General features: G+C 36.6%; 1 protein-coding gene across 2 annotated transcripts in view; it reads right to left on the reverse strand.

The window, feature by feature from the left end:
• FTO (FTO alpha-ketoglutarate dependent dioxygenase) overlaps positions 1–24,338 on the reverse strand; it is a 223,973-nt gene that overhangs the window by 106,550 nt on the left and 93,085 nt on the right. For both annotated transcript variants that reach the window (XM_066327862.1, XM_066327863.1), the window contains one exon: positions 19,735–19,859. In XM_066327862.1, the coding sequence (XP_066183959.1) occupies positions 19,735–19,859 (125 nt within the window). The remainder of the gene's footprint in view (positions 1–19,734; positions 19,860–24,338) is intronic.

The raw sequence follows: 24,338 nt of genomic DNA on the forward strand, positions 1-24,338 counted from the left end.
TTGAGAGATTTGAATTGGGTAATTGGGGAAAGGAAAAAAAAGGCAACAAAAGACATTGAAAATTTCCTTGTCATCTTGATGGGTTTAGCTCAATTTTTACCATCTTATAAGAATGTGGAATAAAGAATGTGTTATAAGAAACAATTTTAATGCGTTATAAGAAACAATTATGTGTTATAAGAAACAATTTAACTGCATCTCTTCAAGTAACTGATGTGAAAATTAATCATATTTAAAACTTCATTTTTAAGAACCACCTTTAAAGTGAAAGTGGCTCGATTTTAAAGACCCTTTGCTAAGTACCCAGCCCACATGTTAAGACTGTATTAGCTACAATTGAATATTTGTAGCAGTTTCTTATTCTGTTTAATGATGTCCTGATCAACGAGCAGAGAGAAATAATTTCTTTCCATCCTGAGTGCCCTGAACAAAAAATAAACAGGATTAAATTCTACTCCCAAATTTTGTAGAAGCCCAGAATTTCAGCTGAGATTATTATATTAAACACTTATTGCTTCAAGGCTGAAGCAAAAACCAAAGGAACATCAATAATGTGAGCAGTTAGATTCCATCCTCAGATTATAATGAATTTCATACAGAATAATGGAAAAATATCCCTAAACTAGATATTTCATATTTTATTAAATCAATTTTGATTAATTTATAGGATTAAACCAGATTTTTGCACTGCTCTGATGCAATATGTGAGTGAATATTTTAAATAAAGGGTTGCTTGGAATTCTGAGATCAATAAGGAACTTTAACATTATTCACTATCAGCTACAGAAATTGGAAAAGATAAAGTCATCTTAAACTATGAAATTGCAGTATGAAGAGCTGAAAAGATACTGCCTGAAGTTCATAAAAGTTCTAATATCAAGTGCATTACTTCTAAAGCAACCATTATTTTCACTTTAAGAATAAACTGTATTTCATTGTGAAGTACATTCACACGCACAAAAAAAAAATCTTAAATAGATTTAGAAACTACAATTTGCAGCAGTAAAAGCAGTTAAGATGTCCAATAAGAAATATATGACAAACAGTAGCACAATAATTCAGCCATTAATAAATCTGGCACAATAACCATTATCTTGTCATAAAGTGAGATAATACATCACCAATCCCTCCATGCTGGACTTTATACTGTATTTATATGCTAAAAGCCTTCTTAGAAGCAGATGCTTCAATTCCAAGCTCCAAAACCCCACTGATATGTATTGGTGCTATTCAGCTATTTCTCAATACCTCTATACATAAAGCAGGGAGCAGGTTTGGGAGCACTGAGGCCAAAGAATCAAAATGAATGATATTCAGGTTATAGCTTAGCAGGGAAAAAAAGTGTTGCAACAATTTTTCTAATGCTGAAATACAATTTCACCAAATGTTCCTGTCAAGGCATGGTTTAATTACCTTGGCACCCACGCCACTTATAATCACCTGTCATTAGCAACAACGCTTGCATCTGTTTGCACGTCTGTCAGAAATGCCAGCCCAGCTCACGTCTAAGGAAAACACAACTTTTGTGGGGCTTGACCCCAGATGTGGAAAACTCACCATAAACTTACCTATGTCCAGGGCAAAACATTTCACAAATTTCAGCTGTAAAGAGGAAAGTACTACAATTTTTTTTTTTTGCCATAATGCTTTCCCAGCATGGATTTTGTAAACATGAGGCTTCTCTCTTTTTCATTGTCATGTGTGTTGGCAATTTCATCTAGGAATTTCAAAATGCCATATAAGGTAGAATAAATAGTTTTTCCTATACTAAAAAGAACTTTCTGGAGGTCCAGAGCAATTACACTGCTGCTTTGATTCTTAAGTAATTTATATATAATTCAGAAGGACAGGGCAAGACAAGACAAATTCTGAATGATATTCTGGCAAACTCTCTTCACTAGAAAACCTCTTTGTGTATCAGTTCCACATACCAACCTGGAAGTCAGGTGTGCATGCACACACATATTGGGGGGAAGGTCAGTAACACACTAAAATGGGGGCAGAGCCTATTTTGATAGCTTTTATAATTTTAGGGCTAAAACTCCTGAGGCAAAATAAATGTAGTTTCCATTTCTATCCTGTGCAACTGGAACCCTCACTCAAAGCTACAGCTAGTTGGCAAATACCTCTAAACCTCTAAAACAAGTAAATCACACAATCACACACACACACAAAAAAAAAAAAAAAAAAAAAAAAACAAAAAAAAAAAAAAAAAAAACCACAAAAAACCACACACACACAAAAAACCCAAAAACAAAACAAAACAAAACAAAAAGTTTATGGTTCAGTCTTGCAAATACTCTCTGCTGCAGTACTTGCTCTTTAAAAGCCCAGCAAGTCAGCTGTGAATTCAGAAGTGTTCTGAAGGATCAAAACTCTTAATAGGTGTCAGCACTCCAGGGCAATGCCCCACACAGAAGGGACACACACCTGCCTTTTTCTTCATATAAGCACACGTACAGCAGTCCTGGTATCACTGCATCCTCACTCCAGTTTGAAGGACTGCAGACAGCTTTTTGTATACAGTATTTCTAGTAAGTTAAAAGACCTTAAACCGAGTTCTTCAGCTGGTAAAGTGAGAAACTTCAGTGTACAATATTTTCACATCTTTAGAATGCTGAAAATAAAAGCTTGCAGATACTACAGGAATGGTGAATACTACAATTTAAATACACTTTCTATCCTTGTAAGGCACATGAAACAAAGCCAAGAACTCTTTGGCTTTACATTCTAGTGAAATGCAAACTGTTCTGAATGATTATAAATGGTTACTGTTTGTCTTGGCTCCTACCTATATCAGATTCAGACTGAAGAATCTTAGTGAATTATAAAGGATAAAGTGGATATTTCTAAATTACAAGACTGCAATTCCAGTGGCTCAGTGTATCAGTTTTCTGTTTCATCTAAGTTGCTGTGGAGAAAATTGTGGTATCTGACAACAAAGGATCGAAAACATTTACTTTCAAGACCCAAAAGCTTCTTGCCTTGATTATTTTGAAGATTAAACCCCCCACCCTCTCCAACCAAACAGATGAAGATCAGTTACATTTTGTTAATGACTCAAAGGGACACAGGCTACCAACAGAACAGTTACAACACAATTTAAAGTGCAGCCAATCAGAAAGGAATATGATTGAGTGAAATTACTGAGTTTTAATCTCAGAGTAACGTCTGTGTTTTTCATGTAACTTTTGGGTTTGTACCATTAAAAACTAAGGGAAAGTGAGCATTGCCACTGCCTCTTCTGTTTGATGGGGAGACATAACACTTAGGACTAACAGTCTATCACTACTGAAACACAGCACCGTTGTTGGCATTGGGGTTTTTATGTGACATTAATAACTTCTTGGATAATAATATCCAGGCCACGTTAGTGACATGTTAGAGCAGAAGGAGAATGCAGCATCTGTGAGTGCAACACAGACCAGTAATGACAGCTTGTGTTTCACCCTTAGTCAGTCACCAGGGTTGGATTAACAAGTAGGAGACACAATCAGACATCAGAATGAAAATTCCTTCCTCTAGGTTTGTACCAAATTCATAACTGAATAAGCAACACCATAAACACAACTGCAATTGAAACATAAAGCACACAGTACTCTTAAGATTAATTTCTTGCAGTCACTACAATTTGCTGAATGGTGAGAAGTATAAAATTTGTGTGTCTGACAACAAGAAACCAGTTAGGAGTGTTCCAGAGACTGGAGTGACCAATGCTGAGGATCCATGCCTCACAGAAATCTATGCAAGTCAATTGTGACTGCTTCCCCTGCTCAGCAATAACTGATCTCCCAGAAAATCTGAGAATCAGAGTGCTTAGTACAGAACAGGAAAATTTTAATGTCTAAACTGTACTATAAATTCTGTTGAATATAGACCATACAGTATTCTTCCAAATGCTCCCTTAATCACCACATAGTCAGAAACTTGAACATCATTATTAATTTATTATAAATTACTCTTTATATTCTACCCCCTTTGATAATACACGATGGATATGACCAGAAAAGATTAATTAAAAATCCAAAAATGGAAAAGGATGACAACCAACAATGCATGGATGGCAAGGCAAGGAGGAAGCAGAGAATAAAAATTTCTGGAGAAAAAACCCCAAGAACTTCTCCTTAGGGCTTTTGCTGAAAGCATTGAAATCTGTAAGAAAAATATGAGGTAGTTAAGCTGGTGGGTTTATTTTGGACTGAATGCCAAAGATTTTTTGAGTAGCATTTCAAATATGACTGCTATGGTAACTGGTTAGACAGAGAAGTTCACTGACTACTAATCATCAAAGACCATGTAAGTTATTCCATTTCTAGAATGTCTCTGTCTGAATGTGGCTCACTTCCACATACATAAACCTAGTGTTTCCTCCTTTCACTCCATTATTCAACAGCAATTACAGTTGGGATGTTATATAAGAATCACCCAATATTCCAAGCTCTAATTTAAGGGGATACACAGCTATCTGGAGCTTATGGGTACTTCCTCCCATGAGATGTATTCAACCACACAGAAAAAAAAAATTCCTAACCTGTATTACTTGTAAAAGCTCATTATGATTAAGCTCTTCGCTGTCCTATAATTAAAATAATTATTACAAATAACTGTCCCCTAAAAGTAAGCTTGTGGATACAGATTTCAATTGTGAACCATCTGGTTGTAGTTTTCCACCTTCCAGCACGGGTGGTGGTAGCGGTCACACACTCTAAAATGAAGTTTTAAATAATTTTAACAATACACACAGCATTCAAATAACGAACCCCAGAAGCCTCAGCTTCCTAAGATATTTCTGCATTAGAAAAGACAGATGACTCCTGAAAGGTAAGCTAGCATTTCTGCAGCAAACATTACCCCAGTCTAGCAGAGGACATAAAACTTGCCATTTGCACCATTAGGTTTGCCAGGACAAATGAGAGACTGGGGGTGATGTATGGCACAGGAAGGCAACCACAGCTGTTTGCTTCTGCAGAGGAGGACGTAGGTGCTCTGCACCTGAGTCTGCAAATATTTATTAAGCCCTTAACAGTGAGGTAGTGATGTTCAGAACAGCCACTGCTGAAAACCATTATCTATGGATAATTAACTATGTCAGGACACTGAGGTCCTAACATGAGGTCCTCATAATTCCCCACTAAGGGAAAGACAGTACAACATTATTATAATATATTAGTAATATTTAACAAGAGGATCATACTATTTGTGTTTTAATAATGAAGGCTGAATACCATAGCCAAGCTTAAATTAGTTTCTGATACTGCAGTTTAAGCTATGATTAGCAAATTCTCAGTTTGTGTTACTACGAAGCAATGTGATACTGCAACAAACAATGATGACATTGAATTAGAAAATTATTTTATTTATACATAAAGCATTTGTGTCCTTGCAGGTTTAATTACTATTAATGTGGTTTTTTTCTACCATTTTCCAGAAGCCAAACTTGTTAGGAGGAAAAATGGAAAAAAAAAAATCCTATTTTTAACTTGACCAAAATAATTCACTTGAACTTTGGAAGCCTTTGTGTTCTTTTCAACCAATTTTTAGAAACAGCTAGGAAAAAAAATTCATCACACAATAAAAAGGCTTTTTGACACATGAAGACAAAAGCTTCAGGCCGTTTATTAAGACTACTTCCTACTGTGTTGGGCTTTGTTTTATCTCATAATTAAAATCACACCTGAGCTGGGCCATCTGTGAGAGTGTATTAAGTTTATTACAAAACATGAAAATCCTTTCATTTTTTTTATACAAATGCCAATAAATCTTGTAGGGTTATTTTTTTGTGTGTGTGTGACAGAGAAAAATAATATGCTTAAATAAAGGCCAAGCTTTGAGTAAAAATTGAGCAGGCAAACAAAATTATTCTTTTGTATTCATCTTCAACTGCCCCTCATAATAATTGATAGATTTTTAAAAGTTGTGCATTTTAATTAAAAAAAAAAATTGATAAGACACTGCTTTCTTACAGTTTCTTTTGTAGGATAGAAATAAGAATTAGCAAAAATTGAAGGAAGAATTTTTCCATATCAGTTAGCAAATAAGAGCATGCAGAAAAAGCCAATCAACACTTTTTAAGATCACCATCTATGTAAGCACACTAATGCATATACCAATAGGTTCCAGTGAGAAAAAAGAGAAGTTGCATATTTCATAAACAGTATTACGTCATAAAGAGAATTACATCATAAAGTTCAAGGGGAGGTTGGTTTTCTTTTGCTGGATTTTTTTTGTTTCTTTAGGGCATTTTGTTTGCTTTAAAATACTCTGATGAGATACCAAGAGGATTTCTTTTTACAGACAATATACACAGCAAGAAATCCTAAGTACAGAGCAGCTCCATGGATAGAATGTCTTGAACAAAGTACTTCTGTGTGCAGTTACACTGAATGACAAGAGGACCTGAATTCATGCTAAAAGTCACAGAAACACTTAGAGTAGCTTGCCTTGAACATGTGAAAACTCACATACATGGTTCTGTTTGTATTGTTTCAAGCTGTTTTCCTTCAAAGAAACTATAAATGTTCTTGGAATGATTTTGTTTCATACTTCTGCTGCGTCAGGAACCAAATGCATATCAACATCTTGTTTTTTAATTATGCAAGTTTGATTACACAATTAAATTTGCATAGTATTATGGCAGTCAGGCAAGCCTACTCAAAGTTTTACACTTCTCAGCCAATGTAAATTATAGAATGGCTGTCTTAGAGAAAAAAACAGGTCAGAGGGCCCTAAAAGGGCAGCTTTCCCCCCATGCCACTTGTTAAAATTATTAACAAGCAGAAAATTATAATCCCCATTCTTTTGTCTACTAAAATCGCAATTTCTTTATACATTTTGAAGCATCGAGCTTCAGCACTGATTTGCACAACCTATCACAGATTTAAATTCCTTTTATATTCATGTATATTTGAGCTACAATTATTTTTATTCTTGGAAATTCATTTGCCTGATAGTGCACTTAACTGGCAAACATTTGAGTTTGTATTCTTTTAAATTACTTAGTTTACAACAAAAAAAGTCAATATTCTGTGTCATAAATAAGACTAAAGTCACAAGCCAATCCCTCAAATCCTTATTTTCCAAGTGTTTTTTGGAATCTAATGACTAACACTGAGGCTATTTTGAAAATTCAGTTTTTCTTGAGCTGATAATAGAACATATTGAGTCATGTCAAGCAAGAAAAAACAATATTTTTTAAAGGTGCGCCTGTGAAACTAAGTGTTTAGATCCAACTAACTCTTGAGTTGTTCTCTATCCAATTATGCTACAGCTAATTCAATCCATTTTTGTAAAAAACTATTTTTCAATACTTCATGGTTTTCTTTCCAAATGCTGATTTTTCCTATCAAAGTTGGCTGAGAGCTAAGAAATAAAGGCATTTAGTTCTGGAGAAAAAAAAAAAAAGTTTTCTCATTCAATTGTATTAAAATTGAAAAAATAAAATTTAAAAAATTCTGTGTTTAAAAGAGAACACACTTTTGATGTGTCAAATTACAAACACCAGTATTTTTCAAATTAGATGCGTCTCTTTCTGCAACAGCATCACAACCAAAGCCTGAGATTCCATCACCAGAAAATGTGAAGGATATTTACCAAGACCTCTGCTCTAATTCTATCCTCAACCCCACTAACTTAAATCAAGAGCAACTCTCTTAAACTCAGCATTATTGCAATGGTGCAAAAATCAGGCTGGGAAAAGACAATGATGACAAAAATCCAGATACTTCTGCATGTTTTTAAACAAAATAAATGTTACAGTTTTGGATACTCAGCAGTCAAGTTACCTCCTAAGAAAACAATATGGACACCTGAATTCTCAGAGCTCTCTCCTGTCTCAGCCTTGTGCACGTCCACAAAGTGATGAGAATTACACTAGAGCAGCTGCAGACACCCCCCCAGCTGTGCTGCAGAATCCTGACTGGGAGGACCCCACAAGAGAGGAATTGCTGTGGCAGTATTTATGGATAATTTCTGTTTACAGGTTGGCATCCTACAGGGCAGGAGATAATAACACACACGACCTGGTGAAGCAACCCCACATTAAATGGAACATTCCAGCAACACTACAGAACTTTTCCCCTTCTCTTCTGTGGGAGATAAGGAAAGGATGAAGCCAAAAAGGAACTTTGAGAAGCAACACCTCTGGGTTTACGCTTGAGGTGATCCTGTTTTGCCCAAGGCTCTGCTTAATGCAGACCTTCTCTCTAAATAAACAAAACAAATAGAAATACAGGGTTCTGGTCAGTTGAAATGTAGTGGTTTCTTCTGGAAATAAATCAAAATGTGTGCTGTTGACTCAAAGGATGGAACTCTAAAAGATATCACAAGGCACATTTACTGTAAATTCCACGGGAAAAGAAATAAAGACCATACATTAGAAGTGTAGTGATTTTCAGGCTCTAATGAGCCTTTTTCCCCCCTTTTTAAACATATAAGACGTCTAATTTACAATGTCAGCACTATTTTGAAAATGTTTTCTTCCCTATGTAATGAATAACCAAAAATAATTAAAACTGAATAAAGACTGTCAAAACAAACAAACAATATCTATTTAGAGGAATTATCCTTAATGGTTTTCATTATTGTGTTTGTTCATTTTCTCAATTGAATTCATAACATTTACTCACTCACAATGGGTCTGTACATTCACATCTGCACAGTGGTTGCCTATGGAAAAGTATCAGCTTTCAGTATTCCTTCTCATGTGCCCTCCCAGCTGTAAATGAGGTTAGGAAACAACACCTTAAACACAGAAGGCCTTTCGAAAGGTAAAAGAGTGGAAGAATAAAAAGCCTCTCAGGAAATTTGATTTGCACTTTGGCTTTATTCTTAAAGGAACACTAAAAGCTTAACAGCATTTAAAACTACTGAAATACAAAACATTAAAGGAAGAGACAGCAGAATAAGGCATTATATTCTATGGTAGTCTTGTGTTATTGCTACAAAGAGTGGAATATGGCGTTATACTACTAATAAAAGTGTATTACTAAAATATAAATAGCACTGAATGCCAATCTCATTGTTCTGAGTGATGGGCTGCTTTATTATTCCCCCTCACTTTTATTTCTATTTAAGAAATGAGTGTTTGCAGTTCCTTCAGCAAAAAAAAAAAAACAGGACACACACACAGATGTCATAAATAATGCCCATATAAGCCCATGCTAATTTATTTAATGTGAAACTCCAACACAAATTACTTCGCAGTGAAATTGCCCCTCCTCTTATTGTGTATGCGAAATAAAGGCGAACAGATGTGCTCTTCCAGACCAAGCCATTGCTACAATTAAACCAACAGTCATTTTACAAACCAGCGAGCTATTTCATGTGCCTCTACAGTGCTAATCATCTTTTCCTCACCAGCCCAGCCCAACAGAACAGCGAGTTATTTATAGAGTTATCTATCTTGCACTTTGCAGATGATGCCTAACATTATGACAACAGTGAAAAGGTCTCCGTACCTGCCTACCTAAAACAAGTTTCTGTAAAGTAATGAATAGAGACAGCTTGGGGACTATCCACCTGCACCGCCTGCCTTTTACTGCCTGCAAAGTGAAACCACAAGGGACTGGCAGAAGGTACTTGTCTGACAGGGCCAGGACAGCCTTTCTCCTCAGTGACAGCCTGGGCCTCGCCTCTTAAACCTGACCCACCATAATTCCTTCACAATGCAGCAGCGAGGCAGCTGACAGTAGCAGCTGCACCTCCTAAGCGAGATGGATGGAATTTTCATAACTAGTTCCCCAAGTTACATTTTACCTTCAAGATAATTTATGAGCTGCTGTGGAGCCTTGAAGAGACAATATGCTTGCCATAAAATTAACTGTAACAGTCTTGTAGGTTATAATTAACACTGGGAGGGTAGCACCAACTGGATGAAACACATGGCATAATTGATGGTGAAACTGGAAATTAAGGAAGCTAACAATATCATTACTGTGCACATCACTTTAGTGAAACCTATGCTTTCCAGGGGTTAATTACAATCCCCTTCCAACGTACACACTCTGACGGGGAGTGGATGAGTGTCACAGCTAGGAGGAGGCAGGTTTGCTGGCAAGGCCACCTTGCACCTGGACTGATGTATATATTGTTTTTTTTGCCTGGAAGAGATATACATGTCAAAGCAGCAGCACCAGCACCTGAACATCTGGCAGCAGGCACACTGTAGCCTAGAGATAGATGATTGCTCAAGCCTCATAGAATATTTCATTTTCGCTGCAGCCAGCAGACTTAATGGCAAAGAAGAAAAACCCTCAGTGAGATTTCACTTAATAACACACATTATTAATTTAAATGACTTGAGCAAAGAAAAACATTTTAACTTTATACTGCTGTAACTTAGCGGCAAATTAAGATTTTTTTTTTCATCAGTGTATTATCATTTTGGTTTATTACATTAGTCTTTAGAAAAAGGCAGAGCAATCTTTTTAGAATCTCACCTTTCAAGGGAATACTGAACTGAAGATGCAATACCAGTTAATCAGAAATAAGATTATAAACTGCTGCCATCTTTGGGAAGGTGAACATGCAATTCATGTATCTGTATCTAAGACTCTACTCTCTAGCTAAGGCTTAAAGAATCATTAGTGAAATTTATTTTTTTGAATCCCTCAAATTATTTCAATGAAACTTTTCTTTTTTGTCCCTGGACAACATATGTGAAAACGTACAGATAAATGATACAACAGTGTCACCTACAGGCAAGCAAAACAGTCAAAAACCTCCTCCAATATTGTACCCTCTTACCTCTCAAATCCTTCTCCTCCCCTGCTTTCCCCTCCTCCAATCTCCCCCTCAATCCCTAATAATACACACCTGGATTTGGGGATTAGCCATATCTCCAAGTAGAAAAAGAAGGGCAAGTATCTAAAGTGCTTTCAGGAGGGTCTAATATTAAAATACTTAGATCTTTTATGCAGTACACTACCCCTCTTACAGTAAACATGCTGTGCAGCCAGCAAATTATCTACACTGCAGTGGGTACTTGCATTGCTTCACCTCTCCTGAGCACTTGCTCAAATTCATGTTAACTAGGTGGTCAAAAATAATTCTGATAAAAATATTTTTTAATCTCAGGAAGAGCAAATGCTGACATTATTAAATATGAGAAAATAAAAATGAGAAAAAGTTGGCTTGCCTAAAAACAACTGCCAAAAAATTTTAACAGTATTGTCCAAACTTGTACAAAAAAAACATCCTCCAGCATAAATCTAACTCCAGTGTATCATGGGCATAATTGATGGATCCATTCAGCTTACCCTCTGACAGAATACTCTTTCCTCCTAGTATTACTGCCCTCGCTTTAACACTCAATAGACTTTTCTTGGCTTGTCCCACAAACTCTGCATTACTCAATTAAGGTATAATGGGATTTTCTTCTATTATTATTACATATGCTCTAAGCACTATTCCCATTTGTGGCTGCTGTCATTTACCAAAATAAGACAAATAATACAAAAACAACTTATGCTTTGTAACAGGTCCCCAAGTTCTGTTTTTACAGAACCGCTTATGCTTAAGAAAAGCCAACTTCCCTTTTTATCTACATTAAAACATCAGCATACTTTATAATTTAATAATTCCACAGCAATGATATATTAAGTATTGAAAATTTATACAAAATAAAAGGAACAAATAATAGTAGCCAAATCAAACTCTTCAAATGCCCAAAAGATCTCATTAGAAGTGAAAATAAGCAAGAAAATCAAATCCTATTCTCTGGCTCATCTTATTTTCTCACATTAGTTGATACATCCCCAAGCCATTCTTTGACCTCCTTGTGGACTGTATTTCCCTCTCTCACCAATCCTGTTAGGATTGCCCAGGAATTCACTCTCTCTCCCAGCACATGATTATCTGCATGTGCTACCATACCTTTACTGCAAGCAAACTGTAGAGCAATGCAACAGCCTGATCCTCTTTTTTACCCACAGTAATCCAGGACATTCATCGGCTTATCACCCCCTCACCACCACGGCTTGGACTGCTCAGAGCATTGACAGCACCGTGCTCAGTTTCAACATCCTTTTGATTTTTGGCTGCTCCAGAAGTGCCAGCAAGGGTACCAATTAGTGTCAGCTGCAGCAGTTGCCTTACGTGATATACACACCTGCCTACCAGGGCTGGAGGAAAGATGCATTTTACATGGGCCATCCAACACAGATACCCAGTGGGAATAATCCTTGGCACCACCTACCTGAACCAGATTTAAACGGCTGACCTGAAAACAAAAGGCTTTGTATTTCATTGCCAATCCCTGGAGCCATCAAGTTCTATGTATGTGGAAAAACTTTAATAACACAAGGCTGACAGCCTTTAAGACTGAAGTCATGGACTTATGTAAGCATCTGCTCACTTACACTCATGGCATGACATGATCAGCACCATTTGGTTGGGTAAACCCTTTAAGTTCCTCTCTGTTACCACCATTGGTAATGGATACAGATTATTTAACATACTGCCAAATTAAACATTTAACTCAGCTTTATGACAGGTAAAAGCTATGACAATAATGGTACTGAAGTCATTAAAGTCCTGTTTGGATAAGGCTTCCATTTTTTTACAGAAGAGAGAATTCTGTCTTCAGACTCTTTTAATTTTAAATGCCTAGTTTTTGACAAAGTTTTAGTCCCCAGTAAGTTTGCCAGTAGTTGAATGGATGTTACACACCATGACATCAGCACATTTTGCTGAAGGCAAAGGAAAGAATGGATTGGTACTGTGGAAGAAATAGACCTCAGTGGATAAAGTAAAATAAATCTATGATAATTTTTCATTCACTGGACCACGCACACCTTATCCCTAGTTTGTAACAGCAGGTGTTAATCTAATGTGGGCAGCTACAGTGCACAGCAAAACAGTAACTCTCCCAGCCTTTCTCCTTTTCCCCTGTCTCTGGTAGAAACCATTCTCTCCTACAGAAAGGATGACAGCAGACGCTAATGCTGCTTTGTGGTTCAACTGTCTGATGATGTGGCTAACACTTGGTCTCCACAGATTATAAATTTGTCACCTCTGTGATCTAGTCAATCTCCAGTATCCTGTAGCCTAGAAATGCAATAATCTCCACTTCCAGCATTCAGGTCTCCCAATGGTAGTGAACAAATCATTGTCAAGCCACTGGAAAAACATCACTATCTATCTTTCTTGTACTGCAATTATGAAAGCTTACATAAATAAGGAAATTTCACCCATTCTGACTTTAAAAGCCTGTCCAAGTAAAATCAAACATAAAAATCATTAATATCTGACTAATCTCTGGTAGAGCGGGAGAATTCTTTATCATATTATTTTGAAGCCTTAATTGCAGTAATAAGGGCTAAATTTGTGTAATTTTCCAGTTTTGGGAGTGCCATTGAATTATTTGAAAAACTCATCTAGCACATGAAGAAAAAAAATCATGAAATAAAAAAAAAATCAAAGAAGTTTCATTTGGTAGTTACTCAGGTATAGGATGATGCATCTGTCTATGGATTTCAGAAGTGAAAAATTAAAATTAAAATAAAATTATAAAGTAAACACTCAGAGTAAACAATCCCTACAAAGTGCATTAATGACAGTCTGACGCAAACAAAAGCTACACACACAGAGACACACAGCTGAAGTTCTGCAGCTTTTCTTAGCCTGCGCTATAATACCATTTGGTTTAGGTTGCTACACCAGGTAACTTTTTTGCACCATATTTCTGTGTATCTAGTTATATCACAAGGTAAAGAGGCAGCATTTTCTGTAAGAAGCCACAGCTTGTAAACACATAGTCTTTCCAAGGGTAAAGGGTCAAGACAGTTTCAAAGGAACAGCTAAACAGCAGCATTTAATCAAGCTGCATTTCCATTGTTCTGAAGAGTACTGGTACCTATTGATCCCAAGCTTGGCTGCTTCAAAGACTCCTCCATACAAGGAACACAGGTGAAAGACAGAGGCAGTAAAACAGGAAGGGTCACGAGGAGCCAAAGAAATCTGGCAATAAGCAACTGGAGAAAAGTCAAAGGTCAATCAAGGCAGCTGATGTCTAAGCATAACTACAGCAGGAGACCTGACAACTTCATCGACTTTGCAGTGTTTTCTTCATTCATTTGAAAGCTGCAAGGTTGGTTTTCAGTCTGACTCAAAGCATCTTCTTGATTAACATACAGTATTCAGAATTACTCAGCCACAATCTACTTTCTGCATATTCTCTAAATGTATGTACACTCTGAAAACCTGGTTTATCTTACATGCTGGTGCTGAAAGGATTCATTTTTTTCTTTTAAGGAGTAGTCACACACATATATCTAAAATATGAATATCAAAGAATCCAAATGTAATTTTCTCCTTTTCTCCCTCTGATTTCCAAAATGGTGAATCAAAATTTTGGTGTATGCTCATTGCTAAACTGAGACCCATTGCTCAGAGAGGACAACTGTTACCAAAAAACACACTGGAGACCATACAGCTGTATGTATTGAGATCCTCACTAATGCCAGAAACATGGATACTGGATTCCACAACATAGAAAAAAAAAATAAATCTGTCATTCTCATGTTACACAAAACAATCACAAGTTTTAAACAATAAAATACTTTCCCCCATTCTCTGACAAACTTTGGTATCGCTGGTTTGTAAAATCTGGGGAACTGGTGTCTCTCCTATTGCAGTATTTTCTTAAGAGTTCACATTATTCCATATACTTATCATCTGCCAGGTCTGTGAGAGTTAAAAAAAAAAAATTCAGTATTCTTCAACCAGTCTTTGAACTGGTATTATCACATTTCATTTGAAAAATAGCATTCATGGGTTCCTGAAAATACACAAAGCCCGTGAAAGAAAGGGAGAAAAAAGCTCTGATTTTCCCAAAGCCCGTGTTACTTCTTAACCCATCAACATTTCCTCAGCTACAGAGGCAACACGGTCCTTCTTTACATCAATACCACTTTCTCCTACCGGAGCTAAAAAGAGTAAAATCTATCTCAGTTACCATTTAATTACAATCTAAAATTCCAAGGTACAGGAAGGTTAAGCATAAGAAGAAAAAATGAACTTTTTCTTCAAAACAGAAAATAAAATACATAAAATCTTCCACTTTGTATCACATTTAACATGCACACTATTTTAGGCTTCCACTGTAAGATTCTTCCTTCATTTCTCTTATTATTGAATTGAAGATTTTCATCCAGATTAGGACTCAATTTTCTTACTAGGTACTTATCATTTATATTCCTATATAAATATCAACACAAAAATCCAGATTTCATTGTTGAGAGCTAAGACTACCTCTGTAGTATAAGTGTTCATTTTAACTAGAAAAAAATGTACACCTTTAAATTGTTATGTCAAAACTGTGAGATCTAAGAAGGGGTTTCACAAAGGCAAAAAATGCTGAGGAATTACAGCTCTCATCTGACTTGAAACCTGAAACTAACATGATTTGTCACAAGTAAGAGGTTCTTTCTTCCGCTGCCATGCAAAAGTGCAAGAATATAAAAATTCTAGAAATAGTGACCCAGTCTACAAAATATTATGGGTTATAGAATGTCCCCATAAAAAAAGATTTTTGTGTTATTTTGATGATGCAAGGTTATAAGTTATTGATTTTTACAAGATATAATCAATTAACACTTTTATGCTGTTTATCTCGTGAACCACAAGAATGTTGTGTTTACTTTGGTACAGATTATTTATTGAACGTTTTTTTCTGTTTTCACTATGTCAATTTGTCATTAGATGATGATTTAGAAAGAAGTTAAGATTTCAGAATTTGGATAAGTAGCACAACTATGAAAATTCAACAATAATAAATAATTTTATCAAACTTTCCACTTCATTATTTCTTTCTCCAAAACTTTACATTTTCAAGTATCTGGTTGAATTTCCTCTAAGAGAAATGGTACCATTTCACTGAGGGAAACAGCAAAATGGACATCAGAGTGTATTATAATAAAACCATTTTGGACTAATACAATTTTTCCATTTGAAAACCCCATACTTTAGTAGCATTTTAACTAAGCATATTTTTTCCTAGCAGTCAATATTTTCAATGCAGTTAAACACTGCCCTTTAAATTAATCTCTTGTTGATTTATTGATGACAAATTAGTTTGGTAGTAAATGTATGTCTATGAAAAATACAACAAAAACCTACTGGCAATTAAGTGCAGTATGTCATGCAAGAATTAAAGACAACACTATTATAACATGATACAAGTTCTATTAGGAGAAATACAATTTTATTTAACTACACCCCAGCTCTCTCAGACACTCACTGATCAGGAAAAGTACAACATCCTCTCTTGAAATTCAAGTACTTTTTCTTTTTCCCCTGTTTCTTTGTGACATAACAACTTTTCTGGTTCCAGTTAAAAAGTAAAATAAAAAATGTCAATAACATCATCAACATGGAAAAATATTAAAGCCTTTTTTAAAAATGAATCAGGTGCAGATATTGAACTGTACTTTCTCATCCTTTGTCTCACTTTTCAAATGATAATTTCTTCCACAGTCACCATTAAATCTTGATCTATTCCAGCTCTCTGTATGGGTCATTGATTCTAGATGTACCATGGTTATTTTTAAATGTTTCCCTTTCGTAGAGAAAAAGAGGGCTGTCTAGAGCCAGATGGGTAACTTCACACTTCATTTATCAAACCCAATGCATTAGACTCCACCCTCTCTTTCCCACTATTGCTGTTAAATTTCCATATAATTTGGTAACAATTTTCATTATCATACAGTGACCCTAAAAAGTCTATCCAGGTTTGCATGGTTAGTCCAAAATTCACAGCTGTTCCCTTCACCCTCTATTTGTTACAGTAGAATCTGAGGTTCCCTCACTTTATAAGCTGAACAGTGACCTTCTGTAAGCAGAGGTCAAGAAGGGGTCAGTTCAAAGGGCTAGAGCAGCTCTTTAACAGCTATAACAACCTGTCCATCAGGCACTATCACACAGTATAAACAAATCTGGGGCTTTGGAAACTCTGGACCATTTCTGTTAACACTCAGACAGCATTCACTGAGTCCTACCTGAAGTATTTTGGATCACTACCACTCAGAGAACAACTTGAATCCCTGGAAGACCTGCTCAGATACTTAAGATACTGATGACATCTTTGCATCACAAGTCTATGAAATGGTGAGTGCAACACTAAGCACACTGCCATGTGTTTTGGGCTGTGGAGCTGAAATAAAATCTTAAGGAGTCATTTCAGCTCATTAACATGCAGAAACACTGGTAAATCTTAAAGCAAATAACACATGAATATGCTTTAACTGAGTAGGTAGGTACCAGGAGAGTTCATATGCCTTTCTCTGGGAAAGGCTAAATTTCAAAAAAAGCTCAGTCGGTTTGTGTTAGCAGTTCCCATTATGTTTGTTCATTTATTTATTTATTTATTTCAGGTGTTAATTGCACAAATAAAACACAAGAAAGAACAGAATGACTACATAACTCTACAAAGACCAAGTGCAGAGTAAAGTTTTCTGCCAGGTGCCCTCCCTTCATTGACCTAAATTTCTTGAAGTTGTACTGTTCATAATCTGCTCTCTAATGCACAATGTAAGGTAATTAGAGTCATCTGTATTTAACTTCCACAGGAAAAAAAAATTCTATTATCTAATCTAGCTGATCCCCTGATAGCCTGTTGAAAGTAAAGTACTGTAACCTATTGCCTGCCCTTTGACAAGTGCTAATTATTTCCTGTCCAAGCACATTTTTCTCATGTAATTCCAAAGTACACAATAGACTGATCTCTAAAACATGGGCAGCCCTGCTCATACCACGGCGGACGTTTTATAACTTTCAGCACCGAGTGCTCCATGGCTGCCACAGCCAGTGTTTCATTCCAGACACTGAGCTGAGGCTTTGATGGAGCCAAGTGAGGTGTACAGTAACAGCCTCTTTATGCAGATCATATGGATGAGACTCCCAGATAGGTCACTGGGATGGGAAACATCAAATGGAAAGAAAAAGGATTATGGATATTTAATACTCAAAGGACACTTTCTTTCAGAACTTTCAAGGCACAATGCTCTTGAAATTTTCTTTCAGGTGTTTAGTTTTAAGAAGGCCTGCACTTCATCTGCTTGTGCCTCTCCCAGCCCCCAGGAGCTGCAGCTTTGCTGTGTCAGAGGCTGGGCTACAACTGCAGCCCTGGCTCCAGCCCTGGAGCTCCCTGGGAGCAGCAAGTGAGGCCAGTCACACTGGAACACACAGTGCTTCTAAATTACTCATTATTGCCATGGTTTCTGATGACTTTGTGTATTAGGAAATCATTGTTACACAAAATGAACCCTAAAACAGTATTCCACTCATTAGAAGCTTTCTTTTTTTGTTTCACGAGGAAGATGCACATGTCCCACAGAAAAGCTTGAAGAGATTTCTTCTGTTTCTAACACAGCTAAAACATTTGCATTATTTAGTAAGCATGGTGATGGAAGGCAAAAAAAACCAAACACACTTCCCACCCAAAAAAACCAAAAAAACCCCAACCAATCGGAAAAAAAAATTTAAAAAACCAACATAAACCCCCATAAAAATCCCTTAAATGGTTCAAAAATAAAAACATAAACCCCACATGATAATATGGAAAATATTTTAGAGCCAGCTTACTCTGAGATCTTAAATGAGTAACATACAAATGCTCACTGGAATACAAACTTACAAAACAGAACCTGTAATTAGTGAAATAATTATATGTAAATATGTTCAAGTTTATTTAAAGTTTCTAAAATGTTTCAGCTTAATTTGCTGTAATTATTTGGAGCAGAAAAGGTGACCAAGGTTCAGACCCAAAATCTACATTAACATTTTAAAAGCAATCTCAGTCTTCAGGAACTACACCAGCAAAATGCAAGTGTAGTAACTTTAATTAGTGCAGCTAAAAATTATGCCAGTTAAATGCTAACAAAGCAAACAAATGCTAATTTTTGAGTAACAAAAATCTGATTTAAAAATACTTTTGACTAACAACTGTATTTAATTATAAGTAAGGAACATCTCCTAGTTTTAAATAAAAGCTGTATATTTGGAAGAAAAAAATTCATAGACTGCTAGATATTTTATGTAAATATCAAATAAGAAAATAATAAGAGATTACAAAATTAATGTAAACCTATAGCTTTTAGACATAGGTGAGAAAAAAGGTGACATCAACACATTCAGCAGCCTAAGAGAAGAACAAGGTGGGACATGGTAGAAATCCTCTTTCATTCACCTGTTTCTGAACAAACGAAAAGTATGGTGTATCTGGTGCTTCTGAAATACATTCAGCTGTTCACATTCCAGTAACACAAACCTTTCCAAATACAGACATGAACAATTTTTAAACCCTGTTAATAGCATCTCCTGATGTATGGCAGTGAGCTCTCTTCCAGAGCTCGGGTGCAGGAGAACACCCCAAGAGATGAACTCCAGGAGTACACACACCATTGCCCATCTCACCCAACAGCATCCAGTTCACACCAGTAGGACACCACAGGGAAATGGGAGGAGCACGAGGGAAGCAGCCAAGAACTGGAATTTTAGCAGAGTATTCCAGCAAAGAGTATGGCTCATTCTGTCAGCAGAATATGGAAGACCTTAGGTGGCACTGCTCCTCAGATCTGAGTGCTGCCTACCAAGCTGTTATCAGTGGCCTCTGCTGTGAGTAAGGGAACAGTCTAATCCACAGAAACCTGGACTATCCCATTCAAGGAATTACTATTTGAACAGTGAGAATTTAGTCACTTTTCCCCACTCAAGGGAATTTATAGGAGTATCTCTCACCTTGCTGTCCATTCTTTACGCAGTTTTTGTCTCTCCTTAAGAAGGAGCAGGAAACAGCTGATGGTCTCATTCCTTTGTTCCTCAATTTGCTGCTCTTTTCTAACTTCAGAGAGGACCAGACTTGTCTTAAAGGGAGGAAACACATAAAAATTATAATCTAGAAGTAGGAAACAATGTGTAAAATTAATAAAAAGCCCATAAGCAAATAAGGACAGTAAATCAATAGCTTTTTTTATTACAGTTCCACTGCTGACAAATCAATAGAGTAAATGATGGTTAGAAATGGCCACCATATATTTGGTATTTAATCAATATACATGGCACATAAGGTAAACCTTAAAATCTCATTGCCTTAAGTATCACACTAAGACATTGTGCATTCCAGCCCACATTTTCTTGAGGCATAGTTATTTTCTAAATATTATCTTGTATCAAAAAATATCAGAAGTATTTTCCACAATGCAGCATTTGTTTGGAGGATTTCACCCTCCCCTTTGCTCCTTGGTAAAGCTGTTGAAGAAAATACCTGCTTGTATATTATCTGCTGCATGCAATTTCTGCTGACATCCACAAACTCTCTTTATCATTAAACACTTCAAATAAAAAAGTAATAAAGTAATTTCAAATAAAGAAGTAATAAAGTCTTTTCACTTACGGAATAAATTAAAAACTGCTCAAAAATATACATATACACATGCAATGGATTTAAATACTCTGTGAAGCAGAATGACATAGTCTCTGATCAAATGTTACTGGCCTTCCCAAACGTTGTTCTGACAGTTAACATTGATGTAAGAGAACTGGGGATGCTCTTACCACCCTTCATTCTCCCACCAAGCTAATTCCAGTTCCCTCCTTCCATCGTTGCTTACTGATTCCTGCCCCTCTTCTTTCCCTGCACTTCCCCACGTCAGCCAAGCTGGGAAGGAAATGGTTGATGCTCAGTTGCCAACCAGTCCTATATCCACCAGTGCCCACATCTCCTCAATGTGCAGCAGTGTCTCCATTGCAGAAACTGAGAGTCTTTTCCCTAAATGATGATATTATATTGCCTTTTTCACCTTAACCAGCCTCCAATATACATGCAATTATTTTTGATATTCTAACCTTCGGTCACATGTTTGGCAAATGTATCAAAGCATCTAAATGCTTTTGGGAAGGATGATAGAACAGATGAGATGGAATTACTGCACAAACCTGTTTTCTCTTCACAGAAAAGGAAGTAAAAAAAATAAGTTTCTAGCCTGGGAAGTTGTGCATGTGAGTTTGAAAGCACAACAAAACATAACAAAGAGCTGTGATTCCTATTCCTGGCATAACCTCCCCTATTGGAACAATGTGAAAAAACACATGGCATTTTGTCTACTCCTCAATATCACATACGCAGGAGAAATTATTAAATTATTGTTATTATCTTCAGTTTGTGAAAACAGAGAGATCTATCCTCATTCTGATAGGGTTTGGGTGTTGGGTTTTTTTTTCCTCACAAGAAACAATAACATGCAGGTTATCAACTTCTTAAACTATGTAAAGTAGGAGTTAATGCTATGGTTGTTCCAAAAGAGAAGCATGACAGGGTTCAGAGAGACAGAAAATAACTTTATTGCACCAACATCACATGCAAAGAACAAAAACCATCTTTCTTTCCACCTCCCAGCTCTATCAGTTGGCCTACCAAAAGGCATTACCCCATCATATGGGACTTAAACATCAAAAAGAGCATTTTCTTGTAAAAACCTCAAATGTTCAAAACTCTGTCTATACAGATCACATTCTTGACCCTGCTTTGACATTACAAAGCAAACAAAAAGCCAGAGAGTGTTTTCAGATAAGGATTCCCTGACATGGGTTTCCCTTGCACTGACCTACAACATCTTTTCCACAAGCTCTAATATCCACCAACTTCAACAATCCTGACCTTAGAGCCTCACTTCCAGCAGCTGCACAGTTTTTAAAGCAGGGTTTGATAGAGGACTTCAGCAAGTGAAACACACTCACACGAGCTGGTGCACATTCTTTAATGGTGAAAATTAACACTCCTTGTCATTCACAATAAATATACCTACTAAGGCTTTAACTTTTATATTTATTGTGTCCAAGTCTTGACAGAGCACTACAGCCAGAGTTTACCTCTGTATTATAGGATGATCAGACTGTAGCCACACAGCTGGGCCACAGTCCACCAAGACTTCCCTTCCACAATGTTTGGATGGCCATTTTATTCACAGAGGGACAGGAAAATCCACCGGTGATGGTGAGATATCTGCGTCTCAGGGAAGTCCCAAGTTTAATGATGTCATGCCTCACAAAGCTAAAAGAACAGATATTTGCTGCAAGAAAGATCAAGATCCCCTAAATAAATGATTCAGAAAGTGCAGAGCATGGAGGACTGGGAGTTCCTAAAGAATTTAGGAACTGATTTTAGGAACAATCTGATGAAAAGATGATGTTAATAGAATATCATCAGTTAGATATGGGTGATCATTTCTCCAAGTATTAACAATGACACTGTATGTGATATGGTATGAATTCTGTTGACCTGGTCAAATTACAAGTTTGGTCCTGAGTTTCATTAAGTGAAGTCCCCTCTGTGTACAGAAACATCATCATTCCGGAAACTGAAAATAATTTATTTTTTACTGAGAGAACAATTATATTGCTCCAGCCTTCTGTTAACACCTTTCATTTATGTGGTGATGTACATGGCTCAAGTCAAATGCATAGTTTGACACTGACATCATAAATGCTTCTTTATTGAGCCCTGTGAGTACAGTCACAGCTACCTGGAGGGTGAAATAGTATTATTCAGCAACATATAACAACAATACATAGCAATTTAACTGATTTACTTGTTTTCTAAGAGTGCTGAAAGGGCAGTAAGGTCACCTAGAATGCCAGTGCAGGGCTTGATGTGTAGCTTTTACGGAGGCATTTCTTAATAACTTGCTATTCTTATAATCGCAGTAAAAAACTTGAATTGTAACAAATAAAGCAGGATTCTGGGTAAAATAATATTATAAAGCATGTTCCTTTGAAAGTGTTTTTTTTCATGTAACTTGTTTTGGGATTTATTTTTAACAAGGGGATTCGATATATACCTTGACTGATAAAGGTCAAGGGTTCAAGAAACTCGGTCAAAGATGTTATCAGCTGGGAAAGCCATTTCCTCACATCAACACTGATAAAAATCCATCAGAAACCTGGCTGATACCACTCCTGCTCTAAAGAGCAGGAATGACCTTCTTTTGAACATCACTGTAGTTGAGCATCCCATCAAAGAAAATCTGATCTTGTGTCCCAATTCTTTTAATGGCAGATAATTGCCTGCAGAGGCCCCCTTTGCCCAATGCTGAGTGAAGCCTTCACAATTCTGAACTGGACTCAGCACTGGCTCAGGGTTTTTCAGCACACTTGGGACTGTGGGACAGTAGAATAAATAAACAATGCAACCAGCCCTACAGCCTGTCTTATCTCATCCTTGTGTTCACAGAGATTCTTGAGGGTGGTAATGTTTACAAACTGGTGAAACTTTCTTTCTTCTGCTTCCTGAGCTGGCAAAAACATATCCTGGACAACCTAAGCAACGAGATGACGCAAATCACTTATCACTTGTGGGGAAGCAACTCCCTGTCTCATTGGCCAGCATATCTCTTTAATAAGCAGTACTGCTTGTATTTTCAGTAAATCTTACCCAGTTCTTACAGATCTATTAGTGTATTTAGGGCTTTCCCTGTAAAACCCAAATGGCACAAAGTCTTAAAAACATACACACAACCCACTTCTCAAAAAGCCCAAAGATATTTACACACACACACACATGTATATACATATGTATGTGTATCTATATGGATATGTACACATGTATCAGGAGCAAATCCAATCTTCCACATTAAACATAGTTTTTAGAAAATTTTGTAAAACAGTATTTAGTACTCTTTGCCCTCCTCCTGGTACAGCAGCAGAACTAAATTTAGGAATATCAGGCAAGAGCCATCAGAGCATCTTCTCTCATTATGTAAGAAAGGAAGGTTCTAAGATTAGATTTCAAGAGACCAACACCCTATTTCGCTCATTATCACTAAGAAAATATATCAGTGACACAGGACTGAATAGAAACTGTTATAACCAAGGCTTTCTATTCACCCAGAATATACACACAAAATTAGATACCTAACAAAGCTAATCTAGGTATTGTAACAGGATTACAGTAATATTTTTTCCTTAGATACGCAGCAGAGGAAACTCTATTTTAACATACATAGGCCACTACCCTGCTGAACTGCGTATCCTGGGTGAATATCACAAAAAGCAAGGAAAAAGCAACATCTAAACACTCCAAACTCCACACTGGAACATTTTCAATCTTATAAAGCTAGATTGTTTCCTTCCTTCAATACAGACCTCATGAGGAGTCAGACATAAGGTTCGAAACACTGTATAACTGGAGACATGAAGCTTAGTGTTCTGTCAAACAAATTAGCCTTCAGTCTGAACTAAAGTGGCACTTGGGACAGTTTGCCTCTTTGTCCTACTTTATTGGGTCAACAAATCAGATTTTTCACTCTAAGTTAAGATTCAATTTACCCACCACCAGTTTAAACAGG

The sequence above is a fragment of the Sylvia atricapilla genome, chromosome 12, assembly GCF_009819655.1.
Source record: "Sylvia atricapilla isolate bSylAtr1 chromosome 12, bSylAtr1.pri, whole genome shotgun sequence".
Taxonomy (NCBI): Eukaryota; Metazoa; Chordata; class Aves; order Passeriformes; family Sylviidae; genus Sylvia; species Sylvia atricapilla.